Source organism: Pteropus medius, unplaced genomic scaffold (assembly GCF_902729225.1).
Source record: "Pteropus medius unplaced genomic scaffold, Ma_sr-lr_union100, whole genome shotgun sequence".
Classification (NCBI taxonomy): Eukaryota; Metazoa; Chordata; class Mammalia; order Chiroptera; family Pteropodidae; genus Pteropus; species Pteropus medius.
Genome location: NW_024343732.1, coordinates 855410 through 876544, shown reverse-complemented (window position 1 = coordinate 876544; position 21135 = coordinate 855410). Strand labels below are relative to the sequence as shown.

At 50.4% G+C, this 21135-nt stretch overlaps 2 protein-coding genes across 13 annotated transcripts in view; one reads left to right on the top strand and one right to left on the bottom strand.

Annotated features, from left to right (window-relative positions):
- Positions 1-7451, top strand: part of CHERP (calcium homeostasis endoplasmic reticulum protein) — an 18599-nt gene extending 11148 nt beyond the window's left edge. The window contains exons 10-17 of one of the 2 annotated variants that reach the window (XM_039867717.1): positions 439-874; positions 2189-2427; positions 3429-3562; positions 4288-4374; positions 4787-4930; positions 5025-5141; positions 5620-5714; positions 5982-7451. In XM_039867717.1, the coding sequence (XP_039723651.1) occupies positions 439-874; positions 2189-2427; positions 3429-3562; positions 4288-4374; positions 4787-4930; positions 5025-5141; positions 5620-5714; positions 5982-6175 (1446 nt within the window). In that variant the 3' untranslated portion in view covers positions 6176-7451. The remainder of the gene's footprint in view (positions 1-438; positions 875-2188; positions 2428-3428; positions 3563-4287; positions 4375-4786; positions 4931-5024; positions 5142-5619; positions 5715-5981) is intronic. The other variant, XM_039867719.1, reaches the window with a different exon arrangement.
- CUNH19orf44 (chromosome unknown C19orf44 homolog) lies at positions 4607-21077 on the bottom strand. Of its 11 annotated transcripts, none has more exons than XM_039867721.1 (11): positions 20924-21060; positions 19500-19951; positions 18438-18709; positions 17151-17916; positions 15437-15758; positions 12814-12887; positions 11692-12106; positions 10776-10871; positions 9404-9570; positions 7978-8056; positions 4607-5203 (listed from the first exon to the last, which is right to left on the bottom strand). In XM_039867721.1, exons 4-10 carry the CDS (start codon positions 17913-17915, stop codon positions 7985-7987), a joined length of 1911 nt encoding a protein of 636 aa, XP_039723655.1. In that variant the 5' UTR covers position 17916; positions 18438-18709; positions 19500-19951; positions 20924-21060; the 3' UTR covers positions 4607-5203; positions 7978-7984. The 11 variants fall into 11 exon arrangements, with proteins under 11 accessions (XP_039723655.1, XP_039723656.1, XP_039723654.1 ...); XM_039867722.1 differs by having other exon boundaries at positions 19756-19951; XM_039867720.1 differs by having other exon boundaries at positions 18438-19951; positions 20948-21069.
- Positions 21078-21135: the final 58 nt, after the last annotated feature.

The following is a 21135-nucleotide window of genomic DNA, read 5'->3' as shown; positions in this document are numbered from 1 at the left end:
GTAGTTTTTGTGGGAGATGACCCAGAGGACAGTGCAGGGGAGAGAAGTGACAGAAGGGCCACATCAGGGTGGGTGGCCACCATGGGCCCCTGGGGCTCAGCTACTCCCCACGTACTCTGGAAGCAGTGGTGGAGGCACCTCTGTAGCATCCACCAAGGGGCAGGGGGTGTTCGGATTCCCGGCATGTGGCACCTGCGTGCTGACCCATAGGAAGCCATTGGCCAAGATGCAGGTGCAGCAGTTGGAAGTTGGGTTATCTGCACAGGTATGAGAGGCCAGTGGTGGGGCCAGAACAGGTCAGTAAACGAGGCACCATGGCCTGCCCAGGGTAGCACCCAGCGGACCATCAGCCTGCAGTACTGGGCAGTGCAGAGGCCGATATCTGCGGGGTGCTGGATGGGCCTCATGAGCCGCTCGTGTCTGCTCTTTGTCTTGCAGCCTCCCGAGCAGCCGCCTTACCCGCACCACCAGGGTGGGCCACCCCACTGCCCACCCTGGAACAACAGCCATGAGGGCATGTGGGGTGAACAGCGTGGGGATCCTGGCTGGAACGGCCAGCGTGACGCGCCCTGGAACAGCCAGCCTGACCCCAACTGGAACAGCCAGTTTGAGGGCCCCTGGAATAGCCAGCATGAGCAGCCACCTTGGGGTGGTGGCCAGCGCGAGCCGCCCTTCCGCATGCAGCGGCCACCGCACTTCCGCGGGCCCTTTCCACCCCACCAGCAGCACCCACAGTTCAACCAGCCACCACATCCCCACAATTTCAACCGCTTCCCACCCCGCTTCATGCAGGATGACTTTCCCCCGAGGCACCCCTTTGAGCGGCCGCCTTATCCTCACCGCTTCGACTACCCCCAGGGCGACTTCCCTACTGGTGAGTGCATCGTGTCCTTGGAGGGGACAGTCAGCAGTCCAGTACACACAGCCCTCTCCTTCCCCTGGTACCCAGAGAAGTCCAGGTCACCTGCCTGGAGGAGGCACCTGACAGATTGGCCTCCTAAGCTGGCTGATGGCGCTGCTGGTGGTCCTTGGTGTGCATGTGATGTGTTCTAAGTCTAGGTCACAGCCAGAGTCATGGGATGACAGAGAAGCCCAGCTTGGGGTCTTGGGGAGATGGGGAGACAGGAGAACAGGCTGGCAACTTAGTTTTCAGCACCAACCACGCATTAAGCTGTAGAGGTGTGACACCCTGGTCCCTCTTCCCACATACCCAGGAATAGGGCATCATCGTGTGTCTGTCCTACAGATGAGGGAAGACAGCCTCCAGAAGGAGAAAGAAGCCCCAGGGCAGCAGGCAGTCAGCAGGCGCTGAGTCGAGGGCCCACACCGCTGTCAGGGTCCTCTGTTCCTTCTTGCAGTTTTCATCAGCTTCTTTACTGTTTCGTTTTGTTTTTTCCAAAGAACCTTTAGTTTTGTCGATTTTCTGTTTTAAAATTTTCATTCCTACTCTTACTGCTTCTACCTTTATTTTTAAATCCACCTTTAGCTATAAATTTAGCTCAGAGACTACTTAGCACAGTTATTGCTCATGTTAGGATCCTGGGGTAGTTGTGGCAGAGTCCCACAGACTGGGCGGCTCCAGCAACCGACATTTACTGTCTCCCATTTGGGAATTCTGAGGTCAAGGTGTCGGCAGGGTTAGTTTTTTTGAGGCCTGCCTCCTGGGCTTGTAGATGGCCACTTTCTCCCTGTGTCCTCACATGATCTTCTGTGTGTCTACATCCTAATTCCCTCTTCTTATAAGGACTCTAGTCATACTGGATTGGGGCTCACCCATATGATTTCATTATGTTACTTTAAAGGCCCCGATATCTAAGTGCAGTCACATTCGGAGGTCTTGGGGGTTAGGACAGGGGTGACTTTGTGAGGGGATACAGTTCAGCCCATAACGTTGTTTGAGGGGTCTGATTTCCCTGCAGTTCCTCTCACTCACAAGGTCCATCAGGTTCTGTTGTGGGTGCAGGACAGGCCCCTCTGAGCCTCAGCTTCTCCCCCCCTCGCCGCATCACCTGAGCAAAGTGGTGTGAGAGAAGGTGCTGAGCAGAACTGCCCTGAGAGTGGGTGTTGATGTCCTTGCCCCTGAGCCCCTTTCTGCTGATACTTGTCACGTGGGAGATCACATCTGAGCCCTTGATACCACCCAGCTCATGACTTCCCTGCAGGCCTGAGACAAGTTCCTGTTTTGCAGAAATGGGACCCCCTCATCACCACCCTGGCCACCGCATGCCGCATCCTGGGATCAACGAGCACCCGCCCTGGGGGGGGCCCCAGCACCCTGACTTTGGCCCTCCCCCCCACGGCTTCAATGGGCAGCCCCCCCACATGCGACGACAGGGCCCTCCCCACATCAACCATGATGACCCCAGCCTTGTCCCCAATGTGCCCTACTTTGATCTCCCCGCCGGGCTGATGGCCCCCCTTGTGAAGGTAAGGTCTGCGGAGAGCTCGGGCCAGTGCCTCTTTCTCCATGTGAACAGTTCACAGATGGAACCCATTTCCCATAGATTAAAATAACTGCTTCCCCAGGCCTCTTCCCCTCATTTCCTCCTTCCCAGTGAACTTGACCAAGCCAGTCATTGAGAATGATCCTGAGCCAGTGTGCTCCTCACAGACTCATGTGTTTGCGTTCCTGAAGCGGCAGCAGGAGGGGCCCACAGCCTCTTGCTCCCTCTGTACCTCCCTCCTGGTTCTGCAGGTTTAGTACCACTTGGGGCAGGCTGGACTGGGCACGAGGTATGGGTTCTCAGTACTGGCCTTGGAAGCCACCTTGTCCAGGGGCTGATGACAGAATGATATTTCAGGAAAGGGACGGTCTCAGCTGTGCCTGTGGAGAATGTGGGACTCTGCAGGCCGGGGAGGGGGACATGTGAGGGGTGAGGTGAACGAGGAGCCGGGGCTGGGGCTCCAAGGGCCCTGCTGATTACTGCCCCTTCTCATGCGCTCTGAGCTACCATAGACTGGCCATGGAGATGGGTCTGCCAGTGTGTCAGGGAGCTGGAGGCAGAGGGGCCAATGGGATGAGCTGGTTTTTGGGTCAGGCTAAGGTTGCTGTGACTGCTAAAGGGCCTGCAAGGGAGGTGATGGGGCCCCGAGTCAGAGTTGGGGGTATAGGGCAGCGCCTCTTGACAGGGAATCTGGGATCCACAGTGTGTCTCAATGAACCAGGGGCTCTTTCCGTCACCTAAGCTTGCAGGCTGCATCTTCTGTCTGCATTTTCTGAAGAACTCTTTGGCTTTCATGGGCCTCAAAAGAACCCTCAACCATCCTATTTAGAATGTGGCTGAGCTCTACCGGAGGTGGGCCTTCCAAGAAGGGCAGGGTGAACCTGGACACCAACCCAGGCTCCTGTCTCCTGCCCCCGCAGCACCCTGGGTGGGCCTTACAGGGGCCCTGGCAAGGTACGGTGACAACTGTATTCTCCACTGCAGCTGGAAGACCATGAGTACAAACCTTTGGACCCTAAAGACATCCGCCTTCCGCCCCCCATGCCACCCAGCGAGAGGCTATTGGCGGCTGTGGAGGCCTTTTACAGCCCGCCCTCCCACGACAGGCCCAGGAACAGGTACTAGACTCAGGGAGGTCTGGCTGTGGGGCCAGTGATGGGAGGGGAGCCTCTGTCCCGCCTCGTGTCTTGTCTTCCTACGAGTTTGCTTCACAAGAAAGACTCTTACCAGCCATACCTTCTGCCCAGAGTGAGGCCCAGGGGAGGAGTGTGGTGTCTCTAAGAGAAATCGCCAGTCTGCGTTAGAGGGTTTATTTCTTCCCGGGCTATGGCTAATGCATGTCATATTGTGGCCCTCGATGAAGGGCTTTTCTTAGACGTGGCGTATTATAGAGGCAGCTGGCTGTTGCACACCCAGGCTTTGTCACAGTTTCCTCGGAATACCCTCCCCCAGCCATCTGATTGCCAATCTAGCTGAAATTGCCTCCTGTGCCATGCTGGGTGCAGGTGTGCCCATCTGAGTCAGAGCTCCTGGTCCAGTTATGGTGACCACAGGCCTAAGACCTTCCTCAGCCATTTCTTGAAATAGCAGTGTGGAAGGGCCTGGGAGCCGGGTGGAGCTAGACACATGTCCCGACCTACTTCCCGGCGTGTGGCCTGGCCTCAGCTGGCTTCCCCATCTGAGAAAGGGTGGCCCATGCTTGGCATCCTCTCTGAATGGGGAGGGAGGCTGCACACCTGAAGGCCTTGTGGCGGTGCTTACTCCTGACGAGCTTTCCCCAGTGCCCTGCAAGGGTAGGGAGGCAGGCTGGCATGGTCACACGGGGGTCACCCCTGTCTTACAGTGAAGGCTGGGAGCAGAATGGCCTCTACGAGTTCTTCCGAGCAAAAATGCGGGCCCGAAGGAGGAAAGGCCAGGAAAAGAGGAACAGGTGAGGCATCCCTGCCATCTCCTGTGAAGTCACCATGCCTCCCTGGCTGCGTCAGGTCCCGAACCAGACACACTGTCATGTCACGTGCTAACACATCACCCCACATGCCCTAATACGGGCAGCGGAAGCCAGGTCTGGCCTCTGCCTGGGTCTTGGGTCTGGTTTCCTATGATAATGGAGCTGGGACCTGTTCTTACAAGCCTGAGTTGAAACTTGAAACACCAGCACAAGAGAAGTTTGCTGTTATTTATTCACCAAGCTGTTCAGGAACACCATACCCTGGTGTGAATGTCATGTCCGTGCTCTGACACGCGCCCCTAGGGTCCTCCCAAAATCTGGGGTGGGGGCGGTGGGCTCAGCCTGTCAGGGAGCTGGGAAGTGCCAGCTCTAGCTCACCAGCTTTTCCCTACAGTGGACCCTCAAGGTCTCGGAGCAGATCCAAAAGCAGAGGGCGCTCCTCCTCTCGTTCCAACTCGAGGTCCTCCAAGTCGTCTGGCTCATACTCAAGGTCGCGGTCACGCTCATGCTCCCGTTCATACTCCCGCTCCCGCTCCAGGTAGGTAGACACCCCCTTTCAGAGATTAGGGCCTGAGGCTTCTCCATGGTCGCTGGACTGACCCATTGGGCTCTCCTGTTGACTCTCCCTGCAGGAGCCGCAGCCGATCCCGCTCCTCAAGAAGCCGCTCGAGGTCCCGCTCCCGCTCCAGGTCCAAGTCGTACTCCCCAGGGAGGAGACGTCGGTCGCGGTCCAGGAGCCCCACCCCGCCGTAAGATATCTGTCTTAACTGTCCAATGATCCGCTGGTAGTGCTGGACCCTCTGAGGCTTTGCTGTGAATATTGAAACGTTTCATTAGAAGACGTGCTCAAGATGGCCCGTGCTGGGTCGGTGCCTCAGGGACCCAAGTGCTAGCATGGTGACAGTGGCACCTCCTTTTCTCACACCCTGGTCTTTTTTATGGTCACATTGTAAAGCCTGAGACAGTGGCTGGGCTCTCTTTCTAACTATTTTAGGGGTTCAGTGTGACCTGCCCTTGCTGCACAGTGTGGGACAGGGACCATCATCTTAGGGAGCCCCTTTATCTGGCTGGCGAAGAGGATGAAGAAGAATGGTAGAGACACAAGTGTGTGTGTCCATCCTATGCTGTGACCATTCACATAAGCCACACGCTGTAACACTCTGAGAATTTCCATTCCAATAAATGTACCAGCTCTTTTTTAAGAGACGTAACCTGTCTTAATTTTAGTTCCTCGGCTGGTCTGGGTTCTAATTCAGCACCTCCTATACCTGACTCCAGGCTTGGGGAAGAGAACAAAGGACATCAGATGCTGGTGAAAATGGGTAAGGTTCCGTGGAAGATGAATGACCCGCTCTGGGCTTTCGGGATCGGGGGTGATGGAGTCAGAGCAAGTTCCAACTTACCACAAGATCTGGAATGAGGGCAAGCCCGCAGGGTTCTGCTGGGCATTCTTTATCAGCTTTACATTTTTAAACTGCATGTTTGCATGTTATCTCCTTAAATGCATCCCTACTTAACTTTATGTCAGGGTAAAGGCATCAGTTTCAGCTTTTGTGGGTTGTAACCACTTGCCCCTCTTTCTTCCTAAGGCTGGAGTGGATCTGGTGGCCTCGGCGTGAAAGAGCAAGGGATTCAGGACCCCATCAAGGGAGGGGACGTGCGGGATAAGTGGGACCAGTACAAGGGTGTGGGCGTGGCCCTGGATGACCCCTACGAGAACTACCGCAGGAACAAGAGCTACTCCTTCATCGCCCGCATGAAGGCCAGGGACGAGTGCAAGTAGTTGTGGCAAGGAGCCATACCGGCACCTTGGCCCTTGGGACCTTCCTGGCTTATTGGCGGTGGAAGATGGTAGGGACAGCTCGGTTCTCACACTGCCTCCATCTCTGGGGAGCAACAGAAGAGGATGATGACCACAGCATGCTGAGTGACCAGTGCCATGCTCAACTGCATGGGAGGTCTAGGCCCCACCTGCAAACCAGCTCCAACGTAGAAGCAAGATTCACATGAGGAGATGCCCTAAGCTCGTCCCCTGGACAGTGAAGCAAGAAACATGAGCCCCTCACCCCCTGGATGAGAATCCTTAACACCTGAAGGAGCAAATGTTTCCCATCTCCCCACAGTCAGATCTGAGCCTCTGCTTAAACCAGCAGGCTTGTGTGGAAGTAACCCTGGGCGCGCCTGCTCGCTGCCCAGGCTAGGGGCGCAGCGGGCCAGCTCTGCCGCCTGCCCGCACTGGATATGTCATGACAGAGATCAGGCCAGGCACTAGTACTGCTCACTCTTTAAAGACGGAACAACAAAACCTTGATTTGCAAAGCTGAACAGGGCTTTCGTTTTTACTCCAAGTGGTTTAGTTTTTAAAAAAAAAAAAAGAATATTGATCTAAGATGATCCCCAGTGAGATAATTTGAAACTTGATTCCTCCAAGACATTGGTCCTTAGTTCAGTTATTTTAGTTGAGTATCTTTTTTTTTTTTTTTTTTTTGAACATTAGCCATTTGCTATTATCTGCAGAAAGAAAAGGCTCTAAGGAGATGGATCTGAGGTATCTTCAGGTCATGGAGTGACGCCCCAGAAGGATCTGTATCCTTAGCATCTACTTGTGTTTTTTCACTTAGAGGAACCCCAACACCAGCACTTGTGTGCAACAGCCCATTCAGACCCAGTGTGGGGAGCAGCCACCGGCCATGCCTCCTGCTCTGTCACTTTTCTTCTCAACCCCCGCTCCCCATGAGGGGAGGTGAGGCCTGAAGGGAGCCACCTCTGCTGGGAGCCTTGGAGTGACCGCACCAGGATTGGCCGTACTTGGCGTCTACGGGCAATGGGGTGTGGTACCATTTATTTGTACAGAAACTTTTTTTGAAAAATCCTTTAAGATGGCAAAATCCTCTCCAACTTTTCAACCTGATGTGATAAAATATTTGATTTTGTTCTAGGTTTCCCGTAGCTGTGAATTGTTTAAACGCGTCTGATTCAGGATAAAGCGTAAATGTGCTGTTAACAATTTCTTGTGGATTTTACTGTTTTGCCTTCAAATAAAGACTTTTTTTAAAGACCTTTTTCTCTGTGTGTTGATGTCAGATGTGTGCTCAGGCTCTGCAGGGAGGAGGTGTGTCTCGAATGTGGACTTCATTTGTGTTGTGGGGTCGGGTCAGAAGTTCTGCCTGAGGTCTCATGGGAGTCCCCAGCGTGGACCCCTGGCGCTGTGTCCTCATTAGTGAATGGTGCTTCTCGTCCCATCTACCTCAGCTCATTGGGAAGCCAGTACCTGGCCAGGTGGAGCAACTCCACAGGCTCCAGACAAGCTGGCATCCTCTGTCCTGCCATGAGTGATAATAGAGCTCAAGCCAGGTTCCATTTCCACTGGCCTGTGGCGTATCTTCTCAGGTGCTGGGCACACCAGGGAGGGGGCGCCAGAAGGGATCAAGTGCTCAGAAAAGGCTAGAGCTGGGATTCCGTTCAGGTGAACCGTGGGTACCACTTGCCTCCCCCCAACCCCTACCGAATTTCCCCTTAACACTAACGTGTCTTGGCTGGTGTACTGGACCAGCTTGTTAGATCAGCCCACAAGTCTAGCCTCACCTGGCATTCACAGCTCCTTCTTCACCTCCTCCAGAGCATCCTCCATGGTCAGCGGGGCAGGCCTGTGGTGCTTGATGTACTGTGGGGCAGAGGACAGACAGATGTGTCACCACAACCACCTCAGCCTACTGAGGCTTTGGGTGCTGAAGATGGTACCTGTCTCCAGTGGCTCCTGGTCAGGCTGACAGAAAAGGTAGGATGCCATGTTAAATGCTATGGAAAGAGAAGAGGAAAGATAAGCCCTGGCCGAGTCTGAAAGGATGAATGACTGCAGTTGGGGAGAAGGGCCTGGGTGCCACTCGCAGAAAGTAGACAGTGAGAAGCCATGGTGGGCTGTAGGTGGGCAACGTGGTCAAATCACCTCAGTCTGCATGCAATCAACTGATGGACGTCCAAAAGGAACAAGTTAAAGGACCCTACAGTGCAATCAGCAAAGTCCAGGATGTGGGAGACTGTCAGACAAACCCCCTGTTTTCTTCAAATAAACTGCAAGAAAACGAGAAAGGGGAGGTAGGGAAACATAGACCAGTAGTTCTCAAAGTGGGTCCCCAGTGGGACCCTGCTGCCAACAGAACCCAGGTAATCACAGCCCTGGTGGGGGGGTGGTTGGACACTGCTCAGGTCTGAGAACCGCTGTTCCAGTTGAGGCTTAAAAGCAGACGGTCTCAATGTGCAAACTGTCTGGGTCCTGATGAAAAAATAGGAACAAAGTGTCTGCCTTTTAATGAGACAAGTAGAAATCTGAACACTGGATATCCAACAGTATGAAAAAAGTTCATTGGGTGTTGGTATGATAATGGTATTGACTTTTTTAAAAGTCCTCATTTAAAAATACACACTGAAATATTGGTAGATAAAAATGCAGACCAGTTCATATCGTATGCCATTTCTATTAAAAAACATACATAATGTGTATAATATACCTATTACATTGCAACATATTTTACATATTGTGTAAAATATATATTACGTACATATACATAAGTTATTTTACATAAGGAAAACAATCATCCCTGAAATTACAGAGGACTTTATAAGTTATACATCTCTAGTTTTTATAAAATAACATCTTGTGTAATCAGACAAAAATTAAATTTTTGAAGGGAAAAAGCAGTGTGACATCCCTTGCGCTTCGGCCCATGGGACTGAGAAGAAAGGCCCTGGCCTGGTGGCACTAGGGAAGGGTTTGTGAAGGGACGGCACCCCTCACTGAGGAGAAAGTCAGCCTTGGACTGAGGTCACTCAGAGCTGCGCCAGCTTCTGAGGCTGGCTGGCTGTTGGTGCCCCGTCCCTGCATGGACTCTTGTGGACAAGAAGAAAACAGGCTCTTTCCTCTAGGACAGAAGGTGACTGGGCCCTCTTGTCCGTGCTGCCCTGGGCTGAGTGCCCTCCCTCTTCCCAGAAAGGGTAGCCGGGCTGTGCTCACCTCTTTGGCTTCCTCCAGGGTGTGGTAGTGGAAGGTGTCATGGTCCAGGGACTGTAGGAGGGATCTGTGCAGGTGCCGGCTGGCCTCGATGAACTGCTGCGTCAGGCTCAGCTGCTGCTTTAGCATGTCATTGAGCGCCAACACCGCCGGGCTGTAAGCTGTCAGGGCTGCCCCCCACGATGCATCACTGGGTTGCCCCCAGGCCCCTGTCCGCCCACCAGTACCCTCAAACCCATCAGCGTCAGCTATTTTGGGCCCACATGCCATGCAGCCTCCGCCCTCTCGGCTATGTCTGGACACTTTCTAGAAGTGTTGCCACCTTGGGAAGTAGTGAAGGCTTCGCCCATTCCTTGTCTGTCTCTAGTAAATGAACTGCCTTCTCCTGACTCTGGTGTTAACCTCAGAGCTGTACTTCTAGAAGGCTCCGCTCCCAGGCAGAAACAGAAGGCTTCGTGTCCAACACAAAGAAAGGTTAGTAAACTGACACCTGTATTGTACAAGTGCACAATGTGAATCTATTTGACATGACTGAACTGTACACTTAAAAATGGGAAAGAGGGTAATTTGACAATATGCGTGTTGAAACAAAACTTTAAAAAATACAATTAAAAATAAAATTTTAGTACAATAAAAATACAATTCAAAATAAAACTGCAAGTGTTAAAAATGATCCTTATTAAAACTACATAGTAACAGTAAAAAATCTTTGAGGTTGATGTTTCTAAAAATCACATTTTTTAAAAAGCTATAAACATTTGATATGTTACAACCAGTATATTTTAATATCATTTTTAAAAACGAAGAATTTTTTTTAAATGAAGTTAAAATGGGAAAAAAAATAGCAGGTACTAGACAAATTCTTGCTGGTATATGAAGCATCAGTGGCCCCATGGGGACCTGGCAGAGTCTGGGCTCCCTAAGGTGGCTGTTGGGTGCCTTCCTCTTGCTGCAGATGGGCTGGGCCTCCCCAGGACCCACGACTCCCCTAGACTCAGCAAGGAGGCCAGGGCCCCATCCACCTGGCTGGCTGCCTCGCATTACTGGCTGAGTACCTTCAGGGGAGAAATGTGTAGAGATTCCAGACAAAAAGGCTCAAAGGGGAACACAGAAAATTAAAATAGCCCTGTTGGGGTGGAGGACTTTGAAGTGTGTTACTTTTTGTCCTCTTTTGTCCGACATTGGTGTCCTTTGGGGAGACACTCAGTTTGTCATCTGGGGTCCAGATGACAGCTGCCTATGGCTGTGACCGTCCCCACCAATGGATTCCCCGGATCCAGCGCTAAAGCAGGGGGCCATACCTCCAGGGGTGGGTGTGGATTTGCAGGTAAAATGCATCCAATTCACTTCAAGGCCCCCCAAGCTGGGCTGTTACCTTCTATTGCATCTGCACTGACGACATGACTGGCGATGGGCTCAGGGTCCACATAGGCACTTCCCAGGGCTGGCCCAATGGCCGCCACGCCAGCCGCTGTCCCAAGGACAAAGGGGGAGGAGGTGAGTGGCAGGATTTGGAACGATGGCTGACATGTGGCTAAGCCCCTCAATCCAAATGAACTGATCAGGGAGAATCATACCCCTCTGCACAGTCCAGGAAGAATCTCTGTCTACACTATGGGTGATGTCTAGGCAAGAAAAGGGAGGATGGTATTTAAAGGAAAGGGAACTTTCTGTCCAGAAGAGCCGAAGTCGATGCTGGAGGTAAGAGAAACGTCTGGAAAGTCACATCGGGCATGATGAGACATGTCGCCGGCACCACAGAGGAGAATCCACTGAAACACAGATAACCATCTAGACCAGCAATGTAGCAGCCCTGGGAGGCCCTATGCTGGGGCCCCACGAGCTGCTTGAGGACACACTATCCCAGAAGGCAGTTCCCGTCTCAACACTCTCCCCAGACTCACCCCGGGCCCTGATGATGTTTAGGGCCATGTCACTCTTTGGTGGCACTGTCCTGGGCACTGCAGGATGTTAAGCAACATTCCTGGTCCCCGCCCACTAAACTGTCACCCAGCTGTCACAGCCAAAAATGGCCCCAGACCTTACCGATGTCCCCAGTTGAGAACCACTACCTCAGTCTTTGATTCTGGTACCTTTCAGAATGTCTGAGATCTCAGAACTGACAATCAGAAACAACTGGGGCAACTAACTGCTCTTCCTCCATGAGAGAGGAAACCGGGGTTCCCCCAGCTGGTTAATGACAGCCCAGCGCTCCCAACCCTGGGGCTCCTTGTCACACTTCCAAGGATGGCCTGTGCCTTCCTCCTCAGGCCCTCAAGCCACACGCTTACCCTTCATCCACTGGTAGGCGAAGGCGGGGTCGAGGGTCTGCACAGCCGTCTCCTTCACGACTCTTGGAACATCCCTGGCCCGCTTTTTTCGAGACACGCGTGTTGGCAGGGGACGATCTGTCTTCAGGCTTTCAGAGAGTTCAGACAAAGTGGCCAGCGTCCTATCTGGAGACTCCTCAGTATGGGCCATTGGCTCAGATGCTGTCAGACTTGGGGATACGTTGAAATCTTCTGAGTAAGCCGAACTCACTGTGCTGGCCATGGTTTCCTTAGACGCTGGCCTCAGGCTGGAAGCGTACTGGGACCCAGCAGAGGAAGCCAACGACTCACTCAGGTGCTCTGAGACCTCGCTTCCCTTCGGGGGTCCCCTGGCCCAGGGGCTTTTGCTGTGTGTCTTTTCCCTCTGACCTTCTTTCTAAATGAAGGATGGCAGAGATAACTGGAAAGTGTTTTCCAACGATAGACATGCTCTGAATACCACTGCCTTAGAATGAGGTGCAGGGTGCCCTTGGGGGCCCGGGAGGCAAAAAGTCCACACTGGTCCTTTATTAGATTTGGACAGGCTGAGTATTTGAGCAGGGCTCTTGAAACATTTCAGCCCGGGGCTGCTACATTTAACACAGACAGTGCAACTGTGTAGGGGGCACATGGGTGAAATGTTAGTATCATTATTATGTATTATTAAAATATGCCTTTGATAGTGAGCTGGTGACTAATATGGCAAGAATCACAATAGGGCACTGGAATGGGTCAGGCAGGTGTTTTTACAGGGTGGTTTAAGTGGGACCGGCTTTAATTGTCTGCTGTATTAAGTAGCTTTAGCTGGTTGCCACCTAAGTCAGGGTCTCTCTTGCGGCGCTCTTGACATCTGAGGCCCAATGTCAAGTGGGGGCCATCCTGTGCATTGCATGACCCTGAGCAGCATCCAGCCCAGCCGCCACCCACTCAATGTCAGTAGCACCCTCCACCCCAGTCATGACAACCAAAAACTGTCTCTACATATCACCAAGTGTCCCCTGGGGGCACAACTGCCCCCAGTTAAGAATCACTGACCTAAATGAAGAATAATGGTTGCAAGCCTTTCTATGTAATGACCTACAATGAAAAATTGGTTGTACTTACTTTCTGTTCCAAGTCCAACTTCTCACTGACAGCTGGAACCAGATCGTCAAGGGATAAAATATTTATTCTAAAATCTGTAATTAAAAATGTAACATGACAATATTTACTAATTTATTTACTCCATAAATGTTTATCATCATGTTGTAGACACTGGGTTACGCTCCAGGAAGATAGGAAAATGTGCCGTCCCTGTCCTCGATGAGCTAGGCAAGGGGGTCTGCATACGTTTTCTCTAAAGGGCTAGATAGTAAATATTTTCTTCTTTGTAGGCTAGACTGCCATATGCCATCTGTTTCTGTCACAATTACTCAGCCCTGTCCTTACGGTGTAAAAGCTACCACAGTCCAGGTGTAAATGGGTGGGCATGGCCGAGTTCCGATAAAACTTTATAAAAACAAATGCTGGGCCTTCTGGTCTAGACAGATGAGCAAATGATCACAATGCAATGAAGGATGCGTGGTGACAAGTGTGCTCAGAGGTATGAGGGGTGAGAGGGGCACCCCGACCTCTGGGGGGGACATGGGGAGAAGGCTGCAGGGCCTGGGGGAGTGGCACATGAGGTAGACATGAGACTGGGCCCAAAGTGTCCTACGTTTTCATTTAAAGCAAGTTAAGGACATAGGAGCTGATGGTGAGTACGCATTTTGGGATGCCAGCTGGCTGATCGCCAGGGCCTGACCACATGAGTGCTGAGGACGATTAGCAGGGAGCGGTGACCCCCTGGGCAGGAGGCACAGAGCTGGAGGTGGGAGGGAGAGAAAGAGCGAGCTGCTCATTTTCTCTGGGACGGTCAGCTGAGTGTGGCCCCAAATGCCAGGCTGAGGGGCTGTGCCCTGTGCCTTCTTCCACTCACCCATCGTAAGACGAGATCCAATCCCACCTGTCATTCCTGTCCAAGGGCCTTCCCTCTCCTCCAAGCTCCTCTAACACTGGCTGTCACCTCAGTTCATGTGACATGTAGGTCCAAACATGCGCTCATGGACGAAACCTCCAAACTAGGCCATCCTAGCTGGCCCGGGGCAAAGGCCCCAGGGGAGATACTAGACGCCAGCACTTGGAAGTGTTGGGTGAGGAATAACATTATCGTCAAATCAGCCAACCCTTAAATGCACACACTTAACTGTGAAGCAGGACTGGCTGAGGCACTTCACATTCATTATCTCACTGACGTGGTTCTGCCCCACTTTACAAATGAAGAAACTAAGGCACAGAGAGGCCGAGACTACACAACCAGTAACTGGCAGGGCCAGGACGTCCACCCCAGGTATGTCAGACCCCAAACTCAGACTTTCATTCACCACTCCCAGCAGCTTGCCTCCCTCTCTCAAGGCTGCATCTGCATGGGGGAAGGGGTGTGGTCCGGACACCAGGAGAGGCCCCTCCGGGTCAGCAGTGGGACCAGATTGGTGAGGATACCCACTTCCCAGCCCTCAGGATCAAGGATCTGGGCCACGTGGCATTCGGCAGTTGGCAGCCCCTGAAAGGGCTCAAAGGGGTTTTCTCACACCCACAGCCTCGACCCTGTCCCACTGACCCCAACCTGGAAGGGATGGACCTTTGTCAGCAGTGCTCCTTCCTCCCTCGCCCCGCTGGGGTGGCCCCCTGGCATACTGCGTATTTCAAGCTGAAGGAACTTGAGAAATGGCCGGTGCTGCAAGGACCCTCTGACCTCGTCCCTGAAGCAGGTTGGTAGGCCCTCCTGAAGGGTCATCCCTCTACCCATAGGAAGGGAGCATCCTTGTAGTCAAGACAAGGGGACACACTGCGAGGAATACTAATGGGCAGACCTTGTTCAGGATCTCCCAGTTAACTGCCCTTAGCTCATTTCCTTTCATCCTTTCACGTTTTTTTCCAAGCGTTTCCAATTCTCATCAAACCCAGCATAAACACGCTCAGGTCTGACCCCTTCCTTCAGGTCTTCATTTCATTCTGAGGGCTCCCTGTCATGTAAAACTTAACATTAAATATTTGTTTACTGTCTGTCTTTTGTTACAGAGCCCCAGCTGAGAACCCAGAAGGGGAAAAGGAAAAAGCTATTTTTCCTCCTCTATGACTGATTCATGAGGTATGGTCACCCAGCACGTGGTGGGGCAAGGATGGCATCTGCCGCTTTCTCGTCCTTCTGACGCACGGCAGACACTCAAGACAGTTATTCAGCTTAGATTTGAGTATAAAGCTCCCCAGAGGGAAGCAATCCATGTTGGCAGCACATCTTTTTCTTTTCTTTCTTTCTTAAATACATATAATAGTAAAATTTAAATGTTAAATAACATGGAAATAATAGAAATATTTGTGACAGGCTACAGGTTTCCTTTTTTGAATTTAAAAAGGAAAGAAGGCAATTTTCTTTTACGAAAAGGAAAAACGAGTGGCCTTTCCGTTGCACGTAGCTCTAGAAGAAATTCGGTTATTGCTCTGTAATTGATCAGGGTTATTGGATGAAGACTTTAAAGACAGAACAAAAATCTGGCCCCTCAACCAGGAAAGGAGGTCAGGGAGTTGAAGGCGTGACAAGGCCTACCATGCACTTCCTGTAATAGCCTGTGGCCACCAGCCCGGGGACCCTAAAGGCAGCCTTGCCGTTCCTGCCCGGGGTGACAACTTTGCACAGGGCTGTAGGTACCATTTAGGCTGTCACTGGAGGCTTCTGAGAGCAACTCCTCCCCAGTCCCAGCTTCATTCCTTCCGGGAGAGGACGAGAGCCTGCTGTGCGCCATCATCGAGGATGCTGACTTTGACACATTGCTGGTGATGGAAAGTGACACCGTGCAAGAGGCTGGGTCCCCTGGAGTGTAAGTCTGTGGGAAGGGAGCTCTTGAGCACACGCTGTGAAGGGTCCTGTCTGCCGACGGGGAGGTTGGCCGAGGTGATGTCCCAAGTGGCTTTAGGCTGGAAAGTTCCTCACTAGGTAGCAAAAGGAGTTTCGGTTGAGTTGGGATCTGATCCTACTTTGGCGGAAATAAAAGAAAGAAACAAAATTACCAAACATGATAAATAAGTCCTTATCATTGGACAATGTGGCTGGTGGGTTGCATGAGACCAAGGCTTCTATGATCAGATAGTTAATCCTTGGCGGCCCTTTCTCTCCTCTCTTCTCATTTCTGGAAGTCAGGGTATAACATTTAGACAAGAAAACATTAGGATCAGAAATACTCCACAAGTAATGAGAAATATCACTTTACTTTCAAATACATACTGTTAATTACACATTTTCAAGTAGGTGATCTGACAGCCTGGACCTTCAACAAAACCAAAATATGCAGATTATTTCCCCTTAAAACACAGCCTTCCCATCGCTTAATATTCACTAGGATAGCTATAATCAAAACCAGAAAATAACAAGTGTTGGCGAGAATGTGGAAAAACTAGAACTCTTGCCCACTGCTGGTGGGAATGTAAAATGCTGCAGCCACTGTGGAAAATTGTTTGGTCTTCACTAAGTTATATACAGAATTACTACAGGACCAGTAATTCCACTCCAAGGTATATACCCAAAAGAACTGAAAACAGAAACTTAGATACTTGTACTCGTAGTCACGGGATTCACAATGTCCAAAAGGTGGAAACAACCCATATGCCCATCAATGGATGAAAGAATAAACATGATGTGGTCCATCTACATAGTGGGATATTTGGCCATAAAAAGGAATGAAGCTTTGACACATGCTACAACATAGATGAACTCTAAAAAAATGATGCTGAGAGAGAAGCCAGACACAAAAGGCCACATGTTGTATGATCCCATTTATATGAAATGTGCAGAACAGCAAATCCTAGAGACAGAAAGCAGATTAGTGGTTGCCAAGAGCTGGGGAGGAGGGTGAGGATGGGGAGTGACTAATGGGTGTCCTTTGGGGCTGATAAAAGCGTTTTGGAAGTAGACAGAGGTGGTAGTTGCACAATACTGTGAATGTGCTAAATGCCGCTGGATTGTTCAATTAAAAATGGTTAATTTTATGTGAATTTCATCTCAATAAAAAATGGAAGCAGAACAGCAAATCCTAGTTAATCATTCCTGTGTGGTACAAGTGACAAGTAGGCATGGATCGCTGATGGCATTAATCCCTGCTGGTGTTCAATCAGTCATGCCAAGTGCTGTCCTGTGGTGTACAGTTAGTTACAAGTCAGACTGTATTGCAATGCTGCCTATTGTGTCCCAAATTCCATCCTCTACAGAGCAGGCCCACAATAGGTAACTGTCTGAGAAAAGGGTTTCCTTTTCAAACCCCCTTCTCTGGTAGCTTATGGATGGCAGCTGCTATCAAAAGTCTCTAGTGCTATGACATAAAGGTTCAAATGCAAAGGCTTTGTTGAAAATAAATGTGGGCAAAGCTTACCAAGAATAGTTCTATTTGTTCTTTCTCACTGACTCTGGTGCTCATGAAACCCTGATCTGTGCATGTTTCTTTTTCTCTAGAAGATTTCATCAAGCTTCCCAGCAACTCTTTCATTTCCTCTTCATCACTGTCTGGAGAATCGAATTTTCTAGTAGGTTCTTTCTTTTGGGGGGTTGGAAAATTCCTCTCTTTCCCAAAATGGGCTTCAGGGGACAGCTTTTCAATGGGTGGTTCTCTCTTCTTCAGAAACCTACTGACCTTCCCGCTTGGTGTATCGCTCTCAGCGACAGGAATTTCACGAGCCTGCTCGTGGGAGGTTTTGTCTGTATTCTGTGAAGAAAGTTGAACCGTGCTCCTGGGAGGAATTTTGTCTGCTCTCCTGGGAAGACTGTCATCTGAGGTCTTCGGGTCAGATTCCACGTCAGACAAGTCCCTCTGCACCTTCCGATTCACGATCTTGGATTCGATCTGGGCCAGCTTCCTGAGCACAGCACTGGTCCTGAGCTTTGAGGCGGTAGTCGGGGGTCTACCTGAGGATAGACAGGACCCAACCCCCAAGCCAGCATCTTCTTTTGGAAATAAGTGTTTTTCACCCATAGTTTGGCTTCTTTTTAGAAATCTGCTATGACTGGGAGCTCTTTTGGTGAGATTCCTATTGATTTTCAAGTTTCCGATTTCTTCCATCTTTGAATCTTCTAAGGAAATATCACTGAAATCACCAAAGACATCGCGCATGGGACGGCTGGTTTTTCTTGTTGAAGCCATCCTAGGGAGGAAAGAAAGAAAACTTATAGTAGCAATACCTGATGTTTGGATCGTGCCTTCAAATCTCTCAGTGGCTCCCACCACCCTGGGAGAGCAAATGCCCTTTGCAGTCTGACCAGAGCCTTTCCTTCAAGCCCAGTGATGACAAGGAAAATGCTCAGACACTTGGTACCACTTAATGAATTACTATTCAAAGCCAGGTCTTAAACGAGACATGTTACATAGTAAACACCAGAGCTGGCAATTCTGTCTCTGGCAGTGTGCCCGGCACTCTGCTCAAAGCTACATTATCTCATTTAACCCTTACGCAAATGTGTGAGTCAGTTATTGTCACCTTCATAAAGGAGGTGGAGGAAATGAAAGCTCCCACAGGTCACCAGCCAAGTTAGGCTGGTAAGCAGCTGAGGCAAATTCAAAGCTCAGGTCTAATTCCGAAGGCCCCACTCTCCCCCTATTGGGCTTCGCTGCCTTGCCAGTTACTGCTCCCCCATAGTTGGAGTGAGTCTTGCTCCCCAGTCGCACCTCAAGTTGGGGCTCTTCTTTTATCAATGTGTCCTCGGCTCTCTCACAAAGAGCTGTTGAAACACAACCTGTGTATTTATTGAAGTCCCCTAAAAATCTGATTTCACTTAAAAGTGTGAGAACCACTGCCCTGGAAGGAGGGGTAGGCCCTGGACAGACACAGCACCACACCCTGTCCCCCCACCAAACGTCAGCCACAAGTGGAGTGCGCATCCTGGTGTACATCTTTCCGGGAAAAAGGGCCAGAGCTTTCATCACATTCTCAGAGTTTCCTGAAAGAACAGAAACAACCCACTGCAAGACTTATAAAACTTTCAAAAGATTTTAAAGATGTAAAAAGATGGAGAAATATGGCATGGGTGGAAATGTACTTGCTGCAGCCTTTTAGTGAGAAACTTGGCAACAGCAATGAAGATGTGAGTTGCATGGACCCTGGGACCTGGCAATTTCACGTCTGGGAATTTACCTACAATTATACTCTCAAACGTGCACAGAGATGTATGTTCAAGGAATGTCACAGCAGCGTTGTTTGTACTTATCAAAAACCCGAACTCATCCCCAGAGAGCTGGTAAAATCCAAGAGACAGCATTCAGATGATGGAATATTACGCAGTCATTAAAAGGAATGAGGGAGATCTGTGTGCATAATAATGTCTACAGTATAATAATACGTAAGGCAGGAAAGACAAGATGCAGAACCGTGCCTTGTCTCCATACTGATCTGGAACAACAAATATTTTTGTAGCTGAGGCTCAGGAGATGACTCAGCCCAGGGCATTCTGTGGGTCAGTGGGGAGACCCCACCACCAGGCCAGGTTTTCTGGCATCTGGTTCTTCTAAAATTTTCCCTAGGTTTAAAAGTAAACCAATGGAAAAATGGTTAAAATGGTAAATTTTATGTCATGTATCTGTTACAACTAAAATAGATATATTTAAAATACACACAACTAAAAATAAATCAAGGACATGAACAGACATTTCCACAAAGAAAGCCAGGGCTAACAAGCCCATGAAAAGATGTTCGGCGTTACTAGCCATTAGGAAAATGAAAATCAAAACCACCATGACTCTTTTTGGTGGCCGTTCTCCCTCGGAGGAGGCCTTTAGGCAGCAGCCATGGTGCCCAGCTGAAATGGTGTGATCCCGAAGCCCCACTTCCACAAGGACTGGCAGCAGCGTGTGCCCATGTGGTTTCACCAGCCTGCATGGAAGATCCGCAGACGCAAGGCCCAGCAAGCCAAAGCTCTCCACACTGCCCCATGCCCTGCGTCCAGATCCGTAGGCCCATAGTGAGACATCCCACTGTGAAGTATCACACCAAAGTGAGAGTTGGCAGGGGCTTCAAACTTGGAGGAGTTAAGGGTGGCTGGCATCCCCAAGAAAGTGGCCTGAACCATTGGGATCTCGGTAGGTCTGAGGAGGTGGAACAAGTCCACTGAGACCCTGCAGGCTAATGTGCAGCGCCTGTGAGTAGCCCTCCCAGCTCATCCTCTTCTCCAGGTAGCCCTCGGTCCCTAAGAATGGAAACAGGATGTTGATTAAAAAAAAAAGAAGAAGAATTCCACTTCACGCCCACTAGAAGGGCTAAAACCAAAAATTATAGTATATGTGCTGACGAAACGAGCACTCAAAAATACAGATAATAACAAGCGTTGGTGAGGATGTGAAGAAACTAAAACCCTCATATACTGTTGGGGGACTGTAAAATGGTGCAGTCACCAATTTGGAATAATATACCCTGGTGGTTCCTCAAAAGGTTAACCATAGTTAACAAATGATCCAGTAATTCTACTCCATGTGGCCTAAGATAACTGAAATGTAAACAAATATTCATGATAGTTATTATTCATAATAGACGAAAAGTGGAAACAATCCAAATTTCCATTAACTGGAGAATGGATGAGAACTGAGGTCCAGTGAAATACCATTCAGCAGTAAGAACAAATAACAACATACACAACAACAAGCAAAATCTCAAACACATTACAATAAGTTAAAGTAGCCAGATGGAATATACCACACACTGTATGATTCCATTTATAAGGGCTGTCCAGAAAAGGCAAATCTACAGACTCAGAAAGCACATCAGGGGTTGCCTGGGGCTGGGGGTGAGCGCCAGGATGGACTGCAAAGGGGTAACTGGGAACTCCTTCCATTGATGGAAAGTTCTAAAGCTGGATTGTGGTGATAGTTGCACCACTTGGTAAGTTTACTAAAAATAACAGAGTTGTACACTTAAAAGGGTGAACAGTATGGTATGTAAATGAACCCTCAATAAAGTTGTTAAAAATAAATAAGTCAAACTTTGAAAACACTGACGCGCCTCAGACCACCGGGGTCTTCTCCCAGGCCTGGAGAGACCCACACCGGACCACGCTCCCCAGCGGGCCCAGACAGAAAAGCTGAAGCAGGAGGCGCTGGGCCGCCCTCCCAGCTCAGCCCCGGAGCGCGCCCCATTTCCCCGCGATTCCTCTCCCAAGCCCTACCGCCGCCAAATCAGACTTTCCAACCTCTTTCCACGACGTCCAACCGCGGAGGCCGCCGCAGATTTCAGCGGGGCACTCAAGCCATAGGGGACCGTTGCCCCGGGCAACGGCGCCGGGGCGGAGGAGACTACAGCTCCCGGCGAGGACCACGCCCTCAAAAACCAATAGTGCCGCAGGTCACAATCGCGAGGCGTCATGGGAGTGGTAGTTCT

Excerpts from the sequence above, each read along its gene's own strand:
- CUNH19orf44 (XM_039867723.1), bottom strand. The coding sequence starts at position 17,915 with ATGGCTTCAACAAGAAAAACCAGCCGTCCCATGCGCGATGTCTTTGGT. Across the intron at positions 15,759-17,150 it reads AACAAATAGAACTATTCTTG|GATCAGATCCCAACTCAACC; the intron begins GTAAGCTTTGCC and ends CCGCCAAAGTAG. Across the intron at positions 9,571-10,775 it reads CAGTGCAGATGCAATAGAAG|CCCTGACAGCTTACAGCCCG; the intron begins GTAACAGCCCAG and ends CGTGGGGGGCAG.